General features: G+C 37.0%; 2 protein-coding genes and 1 long non-coding RNA gene across 3 annotated transcripts in view; 1 reads left to right on the top strand and 2 right to left on the bottom strand.

Annotated features, from left to right (window-relative positions):
• LOC127524827 (uncharacterized) overlaps nucleotides 1-23,095 on the bottom strand; it is a 270,726-nt gene that overhangs the window by 92,266 nt on the left and 155,365 nt on the right. The gene's annotated exons all lie outside the window — the stretch shown is intronic.
• Nucleotides 827-5,393, top strand: fbxo5 (F-box protein 5). Its single transcript, XM_051916770.1, has 5 exons — nucleotides 827-1,010; nucleotides 2,091-2,752; nucleotides 2,850-2,940; nucleotides 3,213-3,389; nucleotides 4,797-5,393. Exons 2-5 carry the CDS (start codon nucleotides 2,115-2,117, stop codon nucleotides 5,046-5,048), a joined length of 1,158 nt encoding a protein of 385 aa, XP_051772730.1. The 5' UTR covers nucleotides 827-1,010; nucleotides 2,091-2,114; the 3' UTR covers nucleotides 5,049-5,393.
• Nucleotides 19,778-22,512, bottom strand: vip (vasoactive intestinal peptide). Its single transcript, XM_051916784.1, has 6 exons — nucleotides 22,349-22,512; nucleotides 21,836-21,940; nucleotides 21,034-21,138; nucleotides 20,340-20,471; nucleotides 20,141-20,249; nucleotides 19,778-20,062 (listed from the first exon to the last, which is right to left on the bottom strand). Coding segments are annotated over exons 1-6 (462 nt in total). The 5' UTR covers nucleotides 22,351-22,512; the 3' UTR covers nucleotides 19,778-20,053.

Genomic DNA, 23,095 nt, shown 5'->3' with positions numbered 1-23,095 from the left:
TATTAAGCATTTGGGGTAAAAGTAATTAATCTTTAATATGGCATAAATAGATTTTTTGTTGTAAATATTCCTGACAAGATTGTTACACTGAATGACATTTTAGTGGGTGTCTTCTGTAAATCATGCTAAAAATGTTTGATATTTAGTTTTTGCTCAGAAAAAACAAGCAAACAAATTAAACAGGACCCATTCTGATGTATCGAAAAACAACAACAATAATAATTTAAAGCTGTATTACACTTATTGTTTTGATCGTCTTTGACCTATATATATATATATATATATATATGATTTGTGTATGTGTACGCTCGATTAAATCAATAACAAAACGTTTTTAAAGTCCACTTTATTGATATTTTTTCTTGTTTTCAGCAAAAACTCACTTTATTTTGATTAAACTTAATATACCTTAGTTCATTTAGCATCTCAAGTAAATGTATCTTGATTTTAAGAGTGTTTAGATATTTGTACTGAAAAATAAGAAAAAAGAATCATTTTTTTGCACTATTAATAATGTGCTTTTATCAAACTAGTAGTTTGGCTAATATGGAGATCTAAAATGTTCAAATTAGTGGGTTAGTAACGACTTTTTCATCTTTGACCCATATATATATATGATTTGTGTGTGTGTACGCTCGATTAAATCAATAACAAAACGTTTTTAAAGTCCACTTTATTGATTTATTTCAAAAAGGCGCTTTTTTTCCGACGCGCGTCTTTCATTGGGTGGCGCTCTTTATGCATGTTGACGTTTAGGGTCTATCTGCGTCATGACATCGCTTCAGTTTTCCGCCGAACGCGTTCATTGGCTGCCGGTCGTTTAAAGGTATCCCACTGCGCTCTGATTGGTCAGAAGGTTTTGTCGCCAAAATTCAAACGAGTTTGCAAGTGGCGCTTTTTCCTGAAACTCACAAACCTTTGTGTTGCCGCTTAAATGCTTGTGCTGCCACTGCAATAGCGACCAGGACGTGTTTATAACGACTTTATAAAACTGCTTTTATCTTTTAGAGGTAAGAAACGACTACTTTAATGTTATATTTTTGCAGTTTCGTGATATTACAAGCCTTTAAAGAGGATTTTATACAAATAGTTGCTAGATGTCCGGCCATTTTAGCGTTCCCTCTATGTGATGCTCTCATATTTGTGTTTAGTATTGATATTTTGTTAAATTTAATTTAACTATTTGTACCGTAGAAGGCAATCCAACAAATATAATGAGCATTTTTCGTGTAAGAATATAGATTGGAAGATGTCCTAAAGCTATTATGTGCCCTCAGTAGTGTGCATCATGAGGAGCCACGTCAGGAATGCACGTTCTTAGGCGCGCAAAATTAAAAGTGCAAATAAATCGCATAAAAATAAATGTGTCCCCCCTGTGTAACATCTGAACACACTAAATAAGTTAATAAAAGGATGTGTTTTAACATGTATTGCTATTTTAATGCTAAAGATGCAATGCTTAAAACGGAAGATCGAAGCTAATGTGCTTTCATTTGAGCCTAAAAAAAGGAGGGGGGATGCATGTTTTGTGTATCTATATTAGTATGTTATGTAATTCTTTTATATAAACGCTTTGGACACATAACATCAAGATAAACCGCAATTAGTTAATGGAGTTCCAGTGTACACTGCATTTTTGTGTTTTGCAATACAAGCTTCTTAAGTCAATGTGATAAGTCATGTTTTTTGAGAAGATTATTAAAATTAAGTTTTTGCTGAAAACAAGAAGAAATATCTAACAATGGGGTTAAAAAAAATGAGAACTGAATTCAGATGGGATAACAAGTTTTATTTTCTGTACCCCATTGGCAGATATTATATTGTTTTCAGCAAAAACTCACTTTATTTTGATTAAAGACTTACTATACTTTAGGTCATTTGGCATCTCAAGTAAATATATCTTGAATTAAGAGCGTTTAGATCTTTGTACTGAAAAATACTGAATAAGGATAATTTTTGGCAGTGTATACTCGCTGTTAATAATGTGCTTTTATCAGACTAGTAGTTTGGCTAATATGGAGTTCTAAAATGTTCAAATTAGTGGGTTAGTAACGACAAACATTAACGTGTCTTATTTCTTATTTTTCTAGTTTGCTGTCTGGATCAGCCTCAATATGAAGTGTCCAAGCTACAGTGATGATTGTACTGTTTTATGCCACACGGAGAAAGCTGAAACGGACCTCGGTGAGGTGAAGGGCCGCACCGTTTCGCCACGGAAAACAGCCGCCCCACGCTCGCCGGTGGCGGCCAACGTCTCCACCCCTCTGGAGACCCGGAGCAAAGGCCCCCACAATAAAGAAAACTACCAGAACAAGCGTCATTCTCTGGAGGTGCCGTCAGACGACGAGGTGATTCTCAGGAGTAACGGCCTAACCGATGACAGCGGTTACCTTTCCCTCCAAAACAGCCGGGTGGATCACGGGGACGTGGATGGCGTGGACTCATTGGAGAGGAGCGAAGAGAAATGTGTGTCCTCTCAATCCTTGGACACTGAGTGTCATTCCTCGCCCTGTCTGCCTGTGCTGAAGTTCCAGGAGGAGGTGTGCAAAGAACTGGCTAAGAGCTTTAAAAAGAGCAAAAGTTACGACTGGACTGTCGTCGATAAGGTTGCTGTGAATTTCGGGCTGCATAATGTGATCGGTGGGAAGATGGGACTGCCATTTGTGGACATCCTTTGTGACCTGTTGAGGAAAGACATGAGGCACATTCTTGCCAGGATCTTGGGCCTGCTGGGAGATTGTGACTTAGTGAGGTAACGTCCTGTTTAGTTTGGTTATTTTTCCTGTGATTTGATCTGACACTGCTGTGGTTCAGATTGACTGATTGTCTGTTTGTTTGATCTGTTGCAGCTGTAAAAAAGTGAGTCGGACGTGGCGGAAAATCATTTGCCAGGATCACGAGGCCCTTCGGCGTTGCAAAGAAGCAGAAAGATCGCGACGGGTAAGAGACTTTAGGATTTATCCATGTGCCATTTTTAATAAAACTCTGACATAATGCAAAGTTCATGGTATAGTTTAAGCTAAATTAAATTGATTCAGGTGCCAAACAGAATTAAGTTTGTGAAAAATAACAAGTGGTCAAAAATCATCATGGAAAACTGAAATGGAATTTTTCTTCAAAGAACATCTATTTGTAGTTCGAACATGATTAGATCTCTTACAGTTGTTGTTTTTGATATATTTCAGTTCTAATTGTGTTTGTTTTGATTCCAGGACTCGGGCCGGCCCGTGGGATCATTATCACGAGACTTCACCTTGAGCAGGGTGGTGTTCTCTTGCATGCAGACCGTAGCCTCTACGCCCGTTCACAAGGCTGTTAAGAAGCCACAGTGCCAGACGGGTGGAGCACAAAACTCCTCCAAATCAAGTCGCTTCCAACAGTTTCAAGAGGTAAAAAGTCCCCTAAATTACACTAAGTAATGGTTCCTTTTCACAGACTCTGATGCATTTTCACAGTAAACATCATAGATCTAGCTTAAAGGGATAGTCCACCCATAAATGAAGATTTTTCTTGTTTTTGTAGTTTACACAGATTATAACAATAAGGTTTTCAAAAACTTTTTTAAAATATTGTTTTCAGGCCCCCAAACGCCATTGTCGTGCAACTGAACGGCCAAAATGCATTACTTTTCTGTTTTTCCATGTTGTGTAAACGCCCCCCTTTTGAAAGTCATAAAACGTGGATTTTTCTCTTGCAAATATTTGTAGTTTCAGTTTACCCAATTATGATGACTTCCGGTTCTTAGAACCAGGGAAATGTGAAAAGTAGGGCTGTGATGAGATCTCGTGCCGCGAGATTAAAATGTGACGAGATTTCTTGTCGAGGTGAAGAGCTGTCTTGTGATATTGCCATGATGAAGTGTGAGGGTGAAATTAGGATAGAATATGCCACCTCTTACGTTTACATTACCCCTCCACTGTCGTTTTGCTTTTTATAGAAATAAAAACCATTTAATTTAGATGGATAACGGTCGCTTCAATCTCATCCAGCTCGTCCAACTGTATATTCGTATGTAGTGCAGCAGGAATCTGAGTTCGCTGATCACATGATGAGATGACTGACGAGACCATGGCGGAGGATTCGTTATGCAACAGAGCCTAAAAGCGTCTGATAAATGTCTTATCTTGCAGAATGTGCACTAAGCACTGCTGCTCCCTATTCATAAAGTATGTCCGAAAGCGAAAGTAAAACGCGAACGTGATTTCAATTCCCTGCATTTTGAAAGCGGCTCCCTGATGCATGCAAATATCTCTCAATATGAAAGCTATCTTAGGCTGGGCTGTGCAGCTGTAACCATCTCTCAGCTCTGTATCATGATGAAGAGAAATTTGCTCTCTATTTGCACTTTGAATATTGAGTGTACTTTTGATTATGGTTGCGCTAAAAGTTAGTTATACCGTTTGAATTTCCATGATCAATTTGTGGAAAGGAGTTCAGTTAGCAGGTCAAAAGTTGTAGAAGCTCAAATCATGTACAGTTCTGAGGTCTGAAGAGACTCGTGTGAAATCATACAGAAGAGAAGCCAGTCAGCTGAGTTTGAGGCAAAACTTTTTACAGTGCTTGAGTATTGTTGTCTTTGACTGCATATGATAATTCAGACTCAGAAAGTAGAACTGAAATTACATTCATTACAAGAATTTCTTGTGTAAAAATCTTGTCTCATCCTTGTGATGTCAATCTTGTCTTGTAAGCTACCTGTCTCATCACACCCCTAGTGAAAAGGGTCCAGTTGTCTCATTATTGATACATGACTTGTGTGTTTGGCAGCTGATTTTAATGTCATTTTCTTCTCCTAGGCTGCCAAATCCCTGAAGCAGCACGAGTCTCTGCGAGCGTGTGTTCTCTGCGGCTCTCCGGCGCGGTTCGACGGAGCCATGCAGCGGGCGGTGTGCACACGCAACAGCTGCGCTTTTGAATCTTGCACGTTGTGTCAGTCGGCGTTCCACAGCTCTTCCCCGTGCCGAAATACCGTCCGAGCGTTCTCCGCTTCCCAGAAAACACTCATCGCCGGCTCGGCTCGAAGCAAAAGAAACGTCCGTCGCCTCTGAGCACCATGTTACAAGAACTTTTAAAGAACTGCCTTTGGGTTCTTAAATGTTTTGAAAAGACTTTTTAAAATATGAATGTTTTATCATCTTACTGAATGTGAAGTGAATTTGACCACGTTTGTGGTCGCTGCACAAGTGGGGAAAAAAACTACAATCATCCTTTATGCCAAAAACAAAGATTAACAAGGAGGTTGAACAGCCTCTTCAGTATTGTAAATGAAGTTGTTTTATAAGATTTTATAAAAATTGTAAATGTTTTATGATGAAATGAGCCATTCCTGTCTGTCTTATCACAGAAAATGTACATATTTAAATGGTTGAAATAAAGCCTTGTATATTTTTAAACTTTAGTGCTTTATTGACTGTCAATATAACTGAGCTCCTGTTTTTCTTTATAATTCAGGCTTGAATTGTTTGCTTATTCGTATAGTGACTATATTGAGATTCCTTAGACTGGCAATTATTAGAACCAAGTATTGCAGACTCTGCTACATTTGTCACATGACTTCATGTGCATGCTAAATTTAGTGTCCATAGTTGTGTCCCAAATGACACACTTATACACTATTAACTCAACCGTGTAGTGTATAAACTTTAAGATTATTTTGTCATTCAACATCACGTTATATAGTTAAAGCGACGATCGAGTGCGTAAAGTGTCCAGAAATACAGTGAAAACAGTAATATTGTAAATCAGCTGTTTTCTATGTGAATATATAGTAAAGTGTAATTTATTCCTGTGATCAAAGCTGAATTTTCAGCATCATTACTCCAGTCTTCAGTGTCACATGATCCTTCAGAAATCATTCTGCTCAAGAAACATTTATCAATGTTGAAAACAACATTTTTGTGTATTCAAGATTCTTATCACAATAAGTATAACCATGTGATTCAAGATTTGAAATAGAAATCTTTTGTAACATTATAAATGTCTGTACTGTCACTTTTGATTGATGTAATGCATCCTTGCTGAAAGAAATATTAATTTGAAATCTTGAAAACTGACTCCAAATTTTAGACTGATAGTGTATTCAGTCTGCACTGTACAGTATGGCAGTATATTAGCCATTTTTACATTACTGTGGTCCAGAAACTCCGATAAACACATTTGAATTTGTTCATAACATCGATATTGAACTCATAAAGACACCAATTATCAGCTGTTTTAATTTGTGTGCAACTGGTGAATCAGTAGTTTTATGTTTGGTCTGATGAAGACACAAAATGGAGACCAGAAACACTTCTGAAGCTTTTGTTGCTGTTTTGGGCTAGATGGCACCAGAGAGCTTTTCTATTGAGACCCTGTTGCTCCTGCTCTGTTTAATCTACAGTTTCACCACTGAAAATTAATGCACTTTACACTGTTATTATGTTTGTTTGTTTGTAGTATTTTGCAGTATCAAGGTTCTTAAAGGTTATAGGTTTCCAGTGAACTTCACTGAGGGTTTACCAGTCACTCGCTGTCTAATGTGATTCACAGATAGAAAACAGAGCTAAACACCAAACACAATTACCTCACTACTTGCTGGAATCTCAATTAGTGTCTCCCCAGAGAAAATATCTCATTTACAGCAGAACAAATAAATAATGTGCCCGCTTTTCTCATTTCCATTACATTTCAACCATGTCTGGACTCATAAAGGTGTGTATTTTCAGAATACAAAAGAATACTTGTTTTGTACTCTTCAGCAGCTAAGAAAAACATATTCTTGATAGACGATTTGTGGTCCACATGTGAATAACTAGATGATTATTATTTGAAATGCAATAATGCTGCTTCCTCACATGAGGAATAAGCTGATCCATTTAACAAATTTAATCCATATAACATCCATATAAAACCTGATTGATTACTGTGAAGTCTGAATATTGTTTAAAATGCAGTGAGAGGATATTAATCAAATAAACAAATAAAAACCATGTCAATGTTTGATTGAAAGATAAGTATAGATTACACTGCATGCTTGAAGCAAATATACCATATAATTATAGAATTAAAAGTATAATTGATTTTTGGATTTCCTTCCACAGCACTGAAATAAAGCATTGAATAATACACATTTGTTTGCGCCCATGAAAATCATAAGCATACCTTTATATATATATATATATATATATATATATATATATATATATATATATCTACTTAAACTAAAACTTTAATATATCTAGACGCATTAAAAACTAATTGATCAGTAAGGAACCTATTTGCTGTTTATTTGATTTTCACATAATGCTGTATGTGTTTTCTTTCTATTCTTTTTAGTTATTTATTTTATTTACTTGGTTTTATTTAATGGTAATTCATTGTTTGTGATTTGTTTTAATGTATAAAAATAAAGTTATAAAAAAAAAGAAACTTTAAATAAATTTGAAATTATTTTTTTACAATTTTACTCTTGAAACAAAATAAACGTTATCCAAGATAAAATTAAATGTAAAAAATTAAACTTATTTTATTTCAGCTTGTGACTAAGGAAACATTTCCAGTTTTCATGTACGCTGTAAAAAGAAATACGATATATCTACTCCATAAAATTTTGGCAACAGATTACAAGCAATATTATTAATTAAATTCAACAAATAGAATTAAGTTAGAATTAATGAAATTAATTCATTAAATGTCAACCATTTAAAACAAGTAAAATTTAAGTGAAATTTAAACAAAAATATCTGAATAACAGACAGACGTCAAAGTTGAATTAAGAATTATAATAACTTATTTTTTATTGCCAACATTGAAGACACCTGATGAAAACAAGCAGAATCACTGAAGGAAAGAGAAACACAAGAATTAACGGAGGTTTAGATGTTGATGTTGACTTCATTGAAAATGTTTGGTCACTATTATGGTGATCAGTGTTTCATTTAGTTGTGTGTTTTTGTATGTTCAGTTTGTGGTTTTTGTAATGGTGTTTGCTAATTTTACACATTTTAAATGGTTGACTTTTAAGGAACTAATTTGATTAATTTTAACTCAATTCTTATATGTTGAATTTAATTAATAATATTGCGTGTAATCTGTTGCCACAATTTTGAGTAGATAGAGCGTATTACATTTTACAGTGTAACTTGATAAAATAACAAAAACTGAATAAAAATTTATAAATATATACATACATATATATATATATATATATATATATATATATAGAACAAAACCATTTAAAAAAATTAAGAAAAGTTTAACGAAAATTAAACTGAAAAGAGAAAACATGAAAATAAAAACGAATTCAAAATATTAATAAAAATATAATAGTCTCTCAATTATACTAAATAACACATGGTAATACTATGGTACTTTGATACAGCATACCATGATACCATGTCACAAAAACATGGTAATACTTATTAATGTGACAAATTTAACATTCACACAGAAATTTTCTTTTTTAAAAACTAACAACTGCAAAAGTTTTTGAGCATTTAAATGTTTAAAACACTTTAATGTTTCATTGATCCTTTCTCTTCATTCAACTAATTCATAACCGTAGATAAATGCACTTTTTCCATTAAAATATCATTTCTTCTCATTTGCAGTTTCATTTTGATGTTTTCCTGATTTACTCTTGGAATCCACTATGCTCGTTTTTCCTCATTTGTATGTCGCTGTGGATAAAAGGATCTGCTAAATGAATAAATGCAAATGTAAATCTTGACAAAGAACAGCCAGACAAGACGGGACCGGTTTGTCTTTTCATTCTAGAGGCTGAAATATGAGTGTAGTTGATGATGTGTCACTGTCCCAGAGACTCTTGTGACAAGCGGCCATTTCCCATGATTCCCCTCAGAAAAGGCTGGATGTGGCTCTTAAATGACTCATTACATTTATTCCTTCATCTGTAAACATGAACATTGGGGCTGCAGTCGCTGCATGCACAGACAAAAATATGAGCAATTCAATCTAAAAAAATGCTGGGTTGTGTAGTAAAATATGGACAAACTCACACTCTAAAAATTCTTGAGTTATTTTTTCTACCCAAGTCCTGGGTTGAGCCTTTTGGGGGTTATTTTTCCAGTGTTTGTGTAGTTTTTATGTTGCCCAGATCCTGGGTCAGCCGTAATAACCCAGGGGTTGAGTTATTTATCGCAGGCTTCTTGCGCCCTCTTCAGGAGAGAGCAGTGCAGCTCCGTCAAACTGGTGCATGTCTTCGGTAAAATACAGGTTTGTGTATGTTTTATTTTATTTAAAAATTCATTATTGTTCTGTATATCATTTAATTTTATGCAAAGCAACATACAGGGGCGCGATGTGAGTCACCTAAACGCGTGTCACGCCTTTTCGCGTGATGGAAACGCACAAAATGTTATGATTTTATTAAAAAAGAGACAGAATATAAATACTTTGGATGTTAAAATATGTTCTCAGAATTGTACACTGATTATTTATGGACAGGTTATGGAGTCAGTCACAGCATTTTTCGGCTACGAGTGAAACGCAGGCGGCGGTCTGAAGTTATCAGTTCCCCCGCCGAACACGAGTCATCTCCGGCACGAGATCCAGCGCCGCTACGGTGGAAACAGAACAACAGAGACTGGTCCATTACACTTGAATTACTTCTAAATGTTTACTTTTTTACTTCTAATATTTATTAAACGAGCTTAAATGTAGGAAATATGTATTAAAAACTTTATAAAATATGCTATACTATAAAATATGATCGAAAATAAAGGAATTAGGCCTATCATGGAAACCAGTGGTTGTGTGGAGTATTTAAAAAAAAAAAAAAAAGTTTAGAGTATTTAAGTTAACTGTAAACATTAATTCATATATGAAGTAAAAAAAAAAGCTAGTATTATAGTAAAAATGAATCAACCCATTATAATTAACCCAACATGTGTTCTGTCCTATATTATTTACCCAGCCCTTGGGTTGTTTTTAACCCAGCGTTTTTATTGTGTTAAAAATTTAATTAAAAAACTTAACCCAGCGGTTGCGTTTGTCCATTTTTGACCCAAATTAGGCTTGAAACAACCCAGCATTTTATTAGAGAGAAAAGGACAGAATTATTGGGATCATAAAAGCAAGGCTGTGTCTTAGAGAAATATTACATCATTAAAGGGATAGTTCACCCGTCACTCTAAAAATGCTGGGTTAAAAACAACCATTTGGGTTAAATATGGACAAACCCAGCGATTGGGTTGTTTTAATCCAGTGGTTGGGTTAAATGTTTGACCAAAGTGCTGCTCAACTATTGTTTAAAAATGACTATATGTCTGGCTTAAAACGAACCCAAAATAAAAATCAGACACATAATTACTAGAGGCAACAATAATAATCAAAAGGTGAACATTTATTAATAAGCAATTTAATAAATGTTTATTGTTTAATTAATATTCATTAAAATTATTAATAAATGTTCATTTATTAAACATATTAATTAATGTTAATTTCCAACCTATTTTGGGTTCATTTTAAGCGAGCAATACAGTAATTGTTAAACAATAGTTGAGTTAAATTAAACTACCCAGCAGGTTGGACAAACATTTAACCCAATCACGGGGTTATTTATAACCCAGTATTTTTTAGAGTGAAAAATGAAAATTCTGTCATCATTTACTCACCCTCAAGTTTTCAAAGAATTTTGGCAATCGAACAGTTTCTGGTCAACATTGACTTCCATAGTATTTTTATTTATTTATTTTTTCATACCATGGAAGTCAATGGAGATTCTTCAAAAAATCATCTTTTGTGTTCAGCAGAAGAAAGAAACTCATACAAGTTTAGAACAACTTGAGGGTGAGTAAATTTTTTTGGGTGAACTGTCCCTTTAAGGTCTTCCTCGCGGTATAATTAATCTCAGAGCTGACCTTTCTGGACGAGAAAACCTCTGCGCGCGTATATTATTGTATTTCCATTTGATTTATTAAACCACGGCCTGTACAAATGAAGCTCCAAATCATGGGAGGATGCAGAGAGCAAAACAGGTGTTTACACTGAAACACACACACACACAAACACACACACACACAAAACATATCGCTTATTATGAGTCATTCTGTTTGGGAATACAAATCTAATTTTTCTGTTGGAAGCTTTCTGCTGTGATTAACCTTTCAGACTAGATGCAAACTGCTCCGTGTGTGTGGGTGCGTGATATTTTAACATTATTTTAGTCACATCTGGGTTTAAATTTGAATTAAGGGCATGTGGGTTCATTGGAAATAAGTGGACTGTAGGTTATTGGCACTAAAGGAATGCATTATTATGAAATCTGTCTTATAAAACGGATAGTTCTGACTCACTGTCAAATGCTGATAAATGCACACTTGCTTTTTAATCCTAAATGTCTTACTGTTGCTAATTTACTCAAACAACAACAAAAAAATTGTAACATCTTATTTTTATAGGTTAAAACAGGTAGAATTAGCTCTTTAAGGTCACAATGGCAGGTTGCCACTTTTTAAGACATTCTACCCTTCAGTTTTCTTAAATGTGTCATGTGTCTCATTCCAGCTATTCCCTGTGAAGTGAGGGGCACGTGTGACGTTTATTATGAATGACTGGCATCTGTCACATGACTACACCAGGGGTCTAAAGGCCGACTCCTGTCACTGCGATGGTCTTCAGCTAGCACTGCCACCGGCCCCAAGGACAGCCAATCCGCTCCGCTGCTCACACTCAGTCACGTTCAGAAGCGTGCGGAGAGAGAATCATGCTGCAGAAGACGTTAGAAGCGTGCAGGACAGATGTTGAAGTGGGTTATTACTCATTTCCATATGAAATGCTGATTGTCCTTCATTGTTGTGATCCACTAGAGTAAATTTCATCGCTACAGTCCGTCTCCTCCCCCATAGCATGTGTATATTAGCATAAAATGATTTGCAGAACATGTAGGGATTAATAGATTGGTGGTTTTGCATGGCTGGATAATTCTGTTAAGATTTGTTTTTGTGCATGATAACTAAAACAATTAACCCTTTCATTTTTCTAAGGATGCAGCGCTCTGCTCTCATCAAAATGGAGGAGAAACACAAATCATGCTCTTTCCAAAATTTGGTTAGTATACTATTGTTTTTGATTGTTTTTTATTTGTGCGAAAGAAATTAATACTTTCATCTCAAACTACCCAGCAGGTTGGGGAAACATTTAACTCAGCTGCTGGATTAAAACAGCCCAACTGCTGGGTTAAAACATCCCATTCGCTGGGCTAAAACAACCCAATCGCTGAGTTAAAACAACCCAATCGCTGGGTAAAACAACCCAATCACTGGGTAAAACATCCAATTTGCTGGGTTAAAACATCCCATTCACTGGGTTAAAACAACCCAATCGCAGGGTTAAAACAATCCAATCGCTGGGTAAAACATCCCATTCGCTGGATTAAAACACCCCAATCGCTGAGTTAAAACAACCCAATCGCTGGGTAAAACACCCCATTTGCTGGGTTAAAACATCCCATTCGCTGGGTTAAAACAACCCAATCGCTGGGTTAAAACAACCCAATCGCTGGCTTAAAACAACCCATCCGCTGGGTTAAAACAACCCAATCGCTGGCTTAAAACAACCCAATCGCAGGGTTAAAACAACCCAATCGCTGGATTAAAACACCCCAATCGCAGGGTTAAAACAACCCAATCGCTGAGTTAAAACAACCCAATCGCTGGGTAAAACACCCCATTTGCTGGGTAAAAACATCCCATTCGCTGGGTTAAAACAACCCAATCGCTGGGTTAAAACATCCCATTCGCTGGGTTAAAACAACCCAATCGCTGGGTTAAAACAACCCATCCGCTGGGTTAAAACAACCCAATCGCTGGCTTAAAACAACCCAATCGCAGGGTTAAAACAACCCAATCGCTGGATTAAAACACCCCAATCGCAGGGTTAAAACAGCCCAATCGCTGGGTTAAAACAGCCCAATCGCAGGGTTAAAACAACCCAATCGCTGGATTAAAACAGCCCAATCGCAGGGTTAAAACAACCCAATCGCTGGATTAAAACACCCCAATCGCAGGGTTAAAACAACCCAATCGCTGGGTAAAACATTCCATTCGCTGGGTTGAAACAACCCATCCGCTGGGTTAAAACACCCCAATCGCTGGGTTAAAACATCCCAATCGTTGGCTAAAACATCCCATTCGCTCGGTTAAAACAACCCAATCGCTGGGTTAAAACAACCCATCCGCTGGGTTAAAACATCCCATCCGCTGGGTTAAAACATCCCATTCGCTGGGCTAAAACAACCCAATCGCTGAGTTAAAACAACCCAATCGCTGGGTAAAACAACCCAATCACTGGGTAAAACATCCAATTTGCTGGGTTAAAACATCCCATTCACTGGGTTAAAACAACCCAATCGCAGGGTTAAAACAATCCAATCGCTGGGTAAAACATCCCATTCGCTGGATTAAAACACCCCAATCGCTGAGTTAAAACAACCCAATCGCTGGGTAAAACACCCCATTTGCTGGGTTAAAACATCCCATTCGCTGGGTTAAAACAACCCAATCGCTGGGTTAAAACAACCCATTCGCTGGCTTAAAACAACCCATCCGCTGGGTTAAAACAACCCAATCGCTGGCTTAAAACAACCCAATCGCAGGGTTAAAACAACCCAATCGCTGAGTTAAAACAACCCAATCGCTGGGTAAAACACCCCATTTGCTGGGTAAAAACATCCCATTCGCTGGGTTAAAACAACCCAATCGCTGGGTTAAAACATCCCATTCGCTGGGTTAAAACAACCCAATCGCTGGGTTAAAACAACCCATCCGCTGGGTTAAAACAACCCAATCGCTGGCTTAAAACAACCCAATCGCAGGGTTAAAACAACCCAATCGCTGGATTAAAACACCCCAATCGCAGGGTTAAAACAGCCCAATCGCTGGGTTAAAACAGCCCAATCGCAGGGTTAAAACAACCCAATCGCTGGATTAAAACAGCCCAATCGCAGGGTTAAAACAACCCAATCGCTGGATTAAAACACCCCAATCGCAGGGTTAAAACAACCCAATCGCTGGGTAAAACATTCCATTCGCTGGGTTGAAACAACCCATCCGCTGGGTTAAAACACCCCAATCGCTGGGTTAAAACATCCCAATCGTTGGCTAAAACATCCCATTCGCTCGGTTAAAACAACCCAATCGCTGGGTTAAAACAACCCATCCGCTGGGTTAAAACATCCCATCCGCTGGGTTAAAACATCCCATCCGCTGGGTTAAAACAACCCATCCGCTGGGTTAATACATCCCATCCGGTGGGTTAAAACAGCCCAATCGCTGAGTTTGTCCATTTTCAACCCAACTTGGGTTGTTTTTAACCCAGCATTTTTAGCATCCTTACCTGATAATGAGTATGGGCAAATACCATGTTTTAGACATGATACCATGGTAATACCTTGTGTTTTTGGACATATCCTATGATAGAATCTTGGAGTTTACCATAATATCTAAGATTCAGTAACGTTGTATATGGTATTATCTGAATTCTGAGCAAACAAAACTGACTATAAATGTGTACAGAACTAAGGTGGCATGTGGAAAGAGTGCAACGCACAAACACACGCGCTCACTAATGCTCAAAACAAGTGGTTCCTGGCCAGCCATTTCTATGTTGAATCACTTTAAGTGGTAATGCACCCATTATCAGAGTGGAGCTGGTCAGTGTACAGTCTATCCATCTATTTTTACCTGCTGTGGTCAGCAGGCCCATTTAGCCATCCGGTAATGAGAGCTAATGAGCTGGCCCTCTCCACACAGCCCTGGACAAATCACATAGCATCTGATTTGCACCACAACAATTCAATAGCCAAAGATTAAGCCTGGTCACCAGAGTCTAAGGGGCCGTTTTTAACAAAAAACAGGAAACTTTTTGTGCGTTTTGCCCATTCATTTACGTGACAATTTACACACATTTTGGGGGCCTGAAAACGCAAACTTTTGAAAACAGGTTTCAAAGTGCAAGTTTTTGAAAACAATATCATCATCGTCTCCATGTAAACAACAAAAATTGTTGCACAACAAGTGCAGCGCTGAAAAGGGGTGGAACCAGAAGGTCTGTCTACTATCGCCATCTACTGGCCTGGCGTTATAATACAGTCGCTTTTAGTCGCTTTCCTGGATCCTTAAGAACAGGGAACTTTTTGACAACGTTGTCGTCTATACATAAAAAAAAAGCAAAGGAAAACTTTGCGTTTTTACTACATCGTTGTCATGTAAACGTACCCAAATAGCCAATTACACAACACCGTTTTTAACAAAAAACTGAAAACTTTTTACATGACAATGGTGTGTTGGCGGCCTGAAAATACACGCTTTTGAAAACGGGTTTCAAAGTGCACGTTTTGAAAACGATACTGTTGTCGTCTCCATGTAAACAGCAAAAATGCAAATTTGTGGAAACGATGACGTCATGTGCATGCATGTTATGTGTTCAGCCTATAGTGTTTCTTTACAAAGTGACATCGCCATCTACTGGCCTGGCGTTATAATACAGCGTTTTTAGTCCCCTTTTTTTTGGATTCTTGTGAACGTGGATCTTTTTGACAACGTTGTCGTCTGTATGTGAAAGAAGCAAAGGAAAAATGCCGCTGTCGTGTAAATGAATGGCCAAAACGCATAAAAAGTTGTCCACTTTTAGTTCAAAATGGTGTCATGTAAACGGCCCCTTAGGGTATATTTACACGGCACCATTTTCAACTAAAAGTGGACAATTTTTTATGTGTTTTGGCCATTCATTTACACGACAGCGGCGTTTTGGGGGCCTGAAAATGCAAACTTTTAAAAACAGGTTTCAAAGTGCAAGTTTTTGAAATGACATTGTTATCGTCTCCATGTAAACAACAAAAATGCAAATTTGTGAAAATGGTGAAGTCATGCACGTGAACCCGTTCATTCGTAAACCCGTAAGATCTTACCTTCATGTGGTGAAAATACAAACCGGAAGACAGAACACAACGAGCGCAGCATTGAGAAGGGGCGGCGCTACAGAAGGTCTACAGGTGCGTAGTGTTCCTTTACAAAGTGACATCGCCATCTACTGGCCTGGCGTTATAATACAGCGTTTTTAGTCGCTTTTGTGGATTCTTGTGAACGGGCATCTTTTTGACAACGTTGTCGTTTGTATGTGAAAAAAGCAAAGGAAAAACATTTCCGTTTTTAGTACATCGTTGTTGTGTAAACGTACCCAAAGGGCCACTTTCAACTAAAAGTAGAAAATTTTTTATGCGTTTTGGCCGTTCATTTACCTGAAAACTTTTATCGTCTCTGTGTAAACGTGAATTTGTGAAAATGGTGACGTCATGCGCATGCATGTTACGTGTTCAGCCTATAGTGTTTCTTCACAAAGTGACATCGCCATCTACTGGCCAGGCAGCAGAATACAGCGTTTTTAGTCGTTTTCGCGGATCCGTGTGAACGGGGATCGTTTTTACAACGTTGCCGTCTGTATGCAAAAAACGCAAAGTAAAAATGTTTCCGTTTTTAGAACATCGTTGTCGTGTAAACATACCCTGAGTCTTCTCATCATACCTGCTGATCTGTGGAATCACATCAAGAAATGAATATTTTGCATTTAGGAAAATCTGTAGGCCTATTGGGACTTAGGAAAAGAGCAACAAGACAAGGAAAACGGGAACTACATACACAGGAACAGAACACAGGCACAACAAGGCACACAATAAGAGTACATGAAAATTGTTTTTCCCCCTTCATATTCTCCTATATCATACTATATGTGCCATAAAAACCTGATATAGATCAAATATGATCCAAAACATAAAACACATATACAAACTTTTTTTTTCTTCTAAAGATTCCGTAATTTGTCCACAAAAATTATTACTATTATTATTTTTTTTTACTATTATTTCATATGTCAGGCTTTACAGGTTTAGTAGAAGTAGAAAAGTCATGTTTCTTAGAATAATGGAGTTATGAACATGGATAAATGAACATTCATTGTTAGCAATGGGTGGATATACTGTGTGTGTATGTATATGCAAATACAAGTTTTGGTGCACGAGTGATTTTCAATTAATTAGTCATCTCCGTTTTTGCATTTCCTCCTACTTAGTGCTGTAATGATATAAATCCAATGTGACAAATTAAGACCAAACACAACATATTTAGTGCATGTTTTCTCTGATTGTTTGTTATTGTTCCATTCAGCTTGATTTCTGGCATTTCCAGGAAGATGGATGGGATGTGCAACTGCCACAAGGATTACAAATGACAAGCTAAAATGACACATGCATTAAGAGAAGCACAGCTACAGAAGAACACATAACAGCCTCTTCAGTTACCCAAGCCAAGTAGAGCACTTCAACACTAACAACCTGCCTGACCAATCAAAAGAATAGGGCATTCACTGACAATAACCTATTTAACCACCCTATTAAGAATCAAACGTTTGTACAAACCTTAACTTTAACCCTAACTCCATTCATATCTCCAACACAAAAACACAAACCTAAACAATATTTGTAGCAAGCTGAACAATAAGAAGCTTTAAGGCTGTAGTTCAGATTTTTCCTTGCCTTTTAAACACTTGTCACTGTACTTACCACAACGAGATTACAGATTATATTTTATTTTATTTTATGTAAATTGTGTAAATATATTCCTGTGAAAAAAAATACTGTTTTAGGACAAATAATGTACATTTCTACAATAATATATACATATATATATACTGTAGTGCAGAGCCAACGTGCAGCTCGTAAATACGATCTTTCCGACATGATTTGAACGCGCCAAAACAGCGCTCGTCAATGTCAAAATGATTGAGATGGCCAATCAAATTGAAGTAGGTGGGGTTTCAGTACGTGAATTCCAGCGTGAAGCGTCAGTTTAACGTTGAAAGAGAGTGAGGTAAGATGAAAATACATGTCAACTTTTTTGCGACAGAAATGTTAAACGACCGACAGTAACATCCAGTGATGCAAACTACACGACTTTTTTTTTCCCTTACAGAGCCCCACATGATATGCAGGAAAAAACAGTAGGCTAACACACCGGACGCGAGCAGCGCAACGCGATGTGTCGAAATACATTAGAACCCATTATAATCAGTGATATTGATAAAATCCCGACATTAAACGGATTCCCCCTTCTTTTTCTGACATAGTCCAAGTGCTTTGCAACGGTCGGCTTGTCGCATCTTGTCGCGCAAAAATCGCGTCTGGTGTAGACACGGTGTAAATCGTTCGCACGATTTAATATTTTGTTCCCTCGATTTATAAATCATGTGGATGATTTATAAATCGAGGGAACGAAATAGTAATCGTGCGCACGATTTAGGAAATCGAGGGAACGATTTAGTAAATTACGCGGACGATTAACTTTTTTTTTTCTTGCATGTCACGTGCGAGGTCCGTACATTTTGAATTGAAGATATGCATTTATGTGATTCATGTAGTTTCTGAGTGTCACGAGCCAAGAAACATTTTACGTTTTCGACATATTAGGCTATAAATACAAGTACATGTGTGCATATTTTAATGCAAATATTATTTGCAAATAGTTAAAAATGATTATTTCCGTACTAGAATTAGACCTACAATTTCCTTCACTGTTCTGTTTCTTTATGCTTTTTAAAAAATTGGACCCCCCAATGTTCAAGACATTGTTACGGCCTTGCTGTAGTGTGTGTATATATATATATATATATATATATATATGTGTGTGTATGTATATATGTGTATATATAACCTTCATCATAGCTTATAATGCATAAAAACACATGCACATGACAACACAGCACTGTTGACTGATCTGCTGGCTCAAAAACTCTCAAACTGGCACCGGACCATCCTTATTTTTGAGCTCTGACCGCTCAGCCGTCTCTTTCAGATATTTATATCAGTTATAGTTTAATTAGTACAAACCAAACCATTTTTCCAGGCCAATGGGAATGACAACTCAAAATAAATCTAATTTGACAGACAAGCCTAATTTTGGCAACCAGAGTCCCATCTTACACTGCATGTCGTCTTATATAACGTTCCTTATCCTCTGACATTTATGATTCAAATTTCCAAAGCTGCCTTCAACGTGTTGTAGATGCTTAGTCATAGGCCGGCTAATACTAATGAGCGCTTTCTTCGGAAGTTCTCAAAATAAGGGTCTAAGACCTTTAACTGGAATTACAAGAATGAATGATCTCACACCTTTTGCTGTTTGACTTGGTGGAGTCATTTCAAGAATGGACTGCATCATGATGCATCATTATTACTCAAGCTGTCTGTTTATTTACCGTATATTTGTCTAAAAAGTGAGTGCTATGCAATCTTGAACATTTTATTTTTGTCTTGCTCTGCACCTGTGCTCCTTAAGCCCAATTTATCTGTATTTTCAGGGATGAAAACAAACGGCAGTCGTAACTCGCAGAAATATAATTGAGACAGTTCTTCAAGGTAATGGCACATTATTCTGAATGGCTGTCATTGTGGGACCAAAGACAATGGAAAACATGAGCATGAATTGATTGCAGTTCATGGTTAAAGTTATGGCCGGACCAAGAGCAACATTGAAATCGAGTGCAGTCAAGAATTTTATGGCTCTTCAACCTTTTATTATACTTTGAATGGCAAAAATAAAGATTTCCAGTGCCTGACCCTCCCAAAACCCAAATGATCCCTCTAGAGTTAGAATTCACACAGAAGCAACATCAATATTTTTACAAAATAATTCAATTTACAAAATGCACGGAGTTACATCATGTCACGGGTCCAATCAGCAGTCTTCAGGTCCGAATATGTGGTTCTCTTACTGTACCAGTCCGGGGCTTGTTTCAATGCATTTATTGATCTACAATTTACAGGAAACATGTCAAAGCAAACGTGTCGGTTCCAAGGCCAAAGCACACTATGTACATCTTCAAGCTAACATCTCTCATCAAAGTTTATTTTCTATGTACAGTGCAAACATTTACGTCATAGGTAACCACATTTTTTTTTCTTCAACACGTTGTTTTAGTAGTATGCTGATGTCCTATACTAGACTGTGTAAATGGAAAACCTATGATGGTCAAGGAGAGTTGTTTTCTTGCCTTCAAACCGACCTCAGAGCGGCTAGAAGAGAAAAGATCAGTGATTAAATGAACTATATTTGCAAGGACTGTTATTAAGCACTGTCTCCATCTGACTTACCAATGGTATATGATTCAGAAGTCGGTCTACAGTGACGTCATCGTAGCTCTCCCGATACGTGGTCTCGCCACCGGCCGATTCCTCTTGCATGCTGGGTGGGTCTTCTTGACTAAAGAGAGGAAAAACACCAGTAAAATACCACATAACATGTTGTTCTTTTGAGTAAATGTTCTGGTGATGCTCATGAAGTGCTTTATACCTTCTCTTTCCTGTTAGAACAGAGTTAAGATATTTCTTCACCGCCATCTGCTTGCGAAAGCGGCTGTAGTTGTCTGTGAATATTGCGTCTGAATGACGCTTCATCGGCGCCTGGTCTTCCATCAAATCATCGCTAAAAACGCGCAAAGAAATACGTCATTCCTAATATGCAGGACTAATACTTGAGATCACCAGCGAAACATTTAACATTTACTTTAGCAGACCATGTTTATAGGATTATATGGTATATAATCCAATGGCCATTTTGAGATTAATCAGAATCTGCATTTGGATAAACAAACCATTATGAAAATATCAATTAGACTTACAGATTTACAGTAATATAGATGCAATATTATGCCTCTTAAAGCAGAAGAAACTTTCTTTGCATCTAAAGTCTGATTATACTGAACAATTACTAAAACATAATTCCTGTTACACTAAGTTCAATTCAATTGATTCAATTGATTAAAACATCTAAAAACCCTCCCTTCTTAAACCAGATAATTGACGATTTTAGTTGGTTTCCAATGTTCAGGTCTGGTTTAATGGTTTTAGAAGGTTTTGGGTGACTATCTTCAAATCACCTTTGGTTGGTTTCAGCAGGGCTACGGATCATGTTAAGGATTTCACCACAGCCAGATTGTGAAATTGCACAACCCGAATGCATTGGCATACAAAAAGGGTTCATGTACCTGACCCGCTTTCCGATCAGTGACTCCAGGTACCGTCTGGCAGACAACTGTCCGAGAAGTTTACTGTATCCGCTTGTGAAGAGCCCGTCTGCGTGTCTTGTATCTCTGCACAGACACAGAACCAGTCATTTAATAACTGCAATAACCAACTTTCCTCTAGAAAATGACACAATCCATTTATAGCTCATTTGAGTTGTAATAAAGCTGCTTGTTTTAATTATATGAAAGCTTTATAGGAATGTCTGTGTCTCCCTTACAAAATAGTGCCAATCAAAATTCCATATAGTTAAGCTAATAACGTAAATATTCTAAAAGCTTCTTGAAGAATTCATGTTATTAAGATTCTATACAGGAATAAGTAGTATTTTTCCAGAAACTATTGTGTTAAAATTTTGCATCTGTGTAAGAGCCACCAACGATATTAAGCATTTGGAGGTGGTTAAAATAACTTACGACTAGAACATTTAAATTTAGTAGCCTATTTAAATTACACGCGTTGAACAGAAACGGGGTAAAGGCTAAATAGGGATTTTCCCTACTTGTATGGTTCATACAATTGTAATTTACTTAAATATCCAAACAAACAACTAAAATAACTTTGTTTTTTCTTTGTTTCCCCGTGTTTTTTATCGTCTTTTTTCTGTTTTCTTTTCTGAGGCGATTCAGTCACATGCGCGCGCACAGCTCTGATGGCGCGAACAGCGCGCGCTCATATTCCGATATATAAAATGCTTTAAAAACATTACAAAAAGAGTTAGGAATTTAGTTTAATTCGTGTGCTTTACTAGAGTAAAGGTCTTACCTCATGGAGGCGTAGGGTAAACTTAAGGTCCGGGCATATAAAACACTGGAGAGAGTTATGAAGAGCAAAATCTGAGAGCCGTTCCTCACGAGCATTGCTTTACACCTGTGCATACACGAATGCATGGTGAGAGTTCACATTGAATAAACAATTAAATGTAAATGCATTTTAAAACTCGAATACGAAATAGTAAAGCCATTTGCAAAAACTAACTTAAAATGTGCATTCTCTTTGTCGCTATTCACATTATAATTAAAAATATATATATGACATTTCTGTTTTATTAATAATAATAAGTTTTTGCTGTGCCTAAAACAATTTAAAATTAGTTTGTATAGAAAATACTACTTCAGAAAATATGTTTCAATAGACATTAATTAATGTAAATGTCGTGCAATTTCTGTAGGCTATATATGAGTATGTAAAATAAAACGAGTCTAAATGAATGTAACATGCACATGAGTAAAAAGTGACTATAGTAAATGTTGAAATATTAAAATCAAAGGAACTTACATGTGCTATGGTGATGTGATCCGCGCGCTGATCGGGCTCCTGAAATACCTCCAGTCAAATCTCCCAAAGTGACCAGGTGGTTTTTAAAGTTCCTTTTCGCGGTCTCGTGTCTCTTTGAATAGTCTCACCCCTCGCCTCGTTTTATATGTCTGAATACTTTCCATCAGACAGGAAGACAATCAGATTTGATTTGTGTTAATACGTCACGAAGAAAGTCCCATTGGGACGGATGTGTTCGTCATTGGTCGGGAGGCACACTTCACACACACACACACACACACACACACTGGTGAAATCAAGTTTGTGATTGCTCAGAATGTTTTGTGTCATTCCTGGTGATTCATTCTTTGGATATTTGTTTGCATGGATGCATTTTTGGTCAAAGAAGAGATGCAGGCGACATGACCAATAAACATGAAACAATAAATCCAGCAAATGACCTCTCAACTTACAAAATAATTCCTGCACAGAATTCATTTTGTCTTTTTTTTCCAAAAAACTTTCAAGAACTGATCTTAAAAAATATATATGGGAATATTGTACAAAATTCTACACAATATTTCAGAACACATTTTAGTAGGTTTAATATTGTCTGGATAAACAGTATTAGATGGATGGATAGATAGATAGATAGATAGATAGATAGATAGAACAGAATGTTAGATGGTTGGACAGAACAATGAATAGATGGAACGAGGATGGATAGAATGTTGGATGGATGGATAGATAGAACAATAGAATGTTATA

Source organism: Ctenopharyngodon idella, chromosome 13 (genome assembly GCF_019924925.1).
Source record: "Ctenopharyngodon idella isolate HZGC_01 chromosome 13, HZGC01, whole genome shotgun sequence".
Taxonomy (NCBI): Eukaryota; Metazoa; Chordata; class Actinopteri; order Cypriniformes; family Xenocyprididae; genus Ctenopharyngodon; species Ctenopharyngodon idella.
Note: the sequence above shows the minus strand (reverse complement) of the source record. Positions and strands in the feature narration are given on the sequence as shown.

Bases quoted from the DNA above. Each gene is read 5' to 3' on its own strand.
- fbxo5 (XM_051916770.1), top strand. From the start codon at position 2,115: ATGAAGTGTCCAAGCTACAGTGATGATTGTACTGTTTTATGCCACACG. The intron at 2,941-3,212 runs GTAAGAGACTTT...TTTTGATTCCAG, and splicing joins AAGCAGAAAGATCGCGACGG to GACTCGGGCCGGCCCGTGGG. The intron at 3,390-4,796 runs GTAAAAAGTCCC...TTCTTCTCCTAG, and splicing joins GCTTCCAACAGTTTCAAGAG to GCTGCCAAATCCCTGAAGCA.
- vip (XM_051916784.1), bottom strand. The intron at 20,472-21,033 runs GTACATGAACCC...GCGCGTTTTTAG, and splicing joins CTGATCGGAAAGCGGGTCAG to CGATGATTTGATGGAAGACC. The intron at 20,250-20,339 runs GTATAAAGCACT...TCCTCTCTTTAG, and splicing joins GTTCTAACAGGAAAGAGAAG to TCAAGAAGACCCACCCAGCA.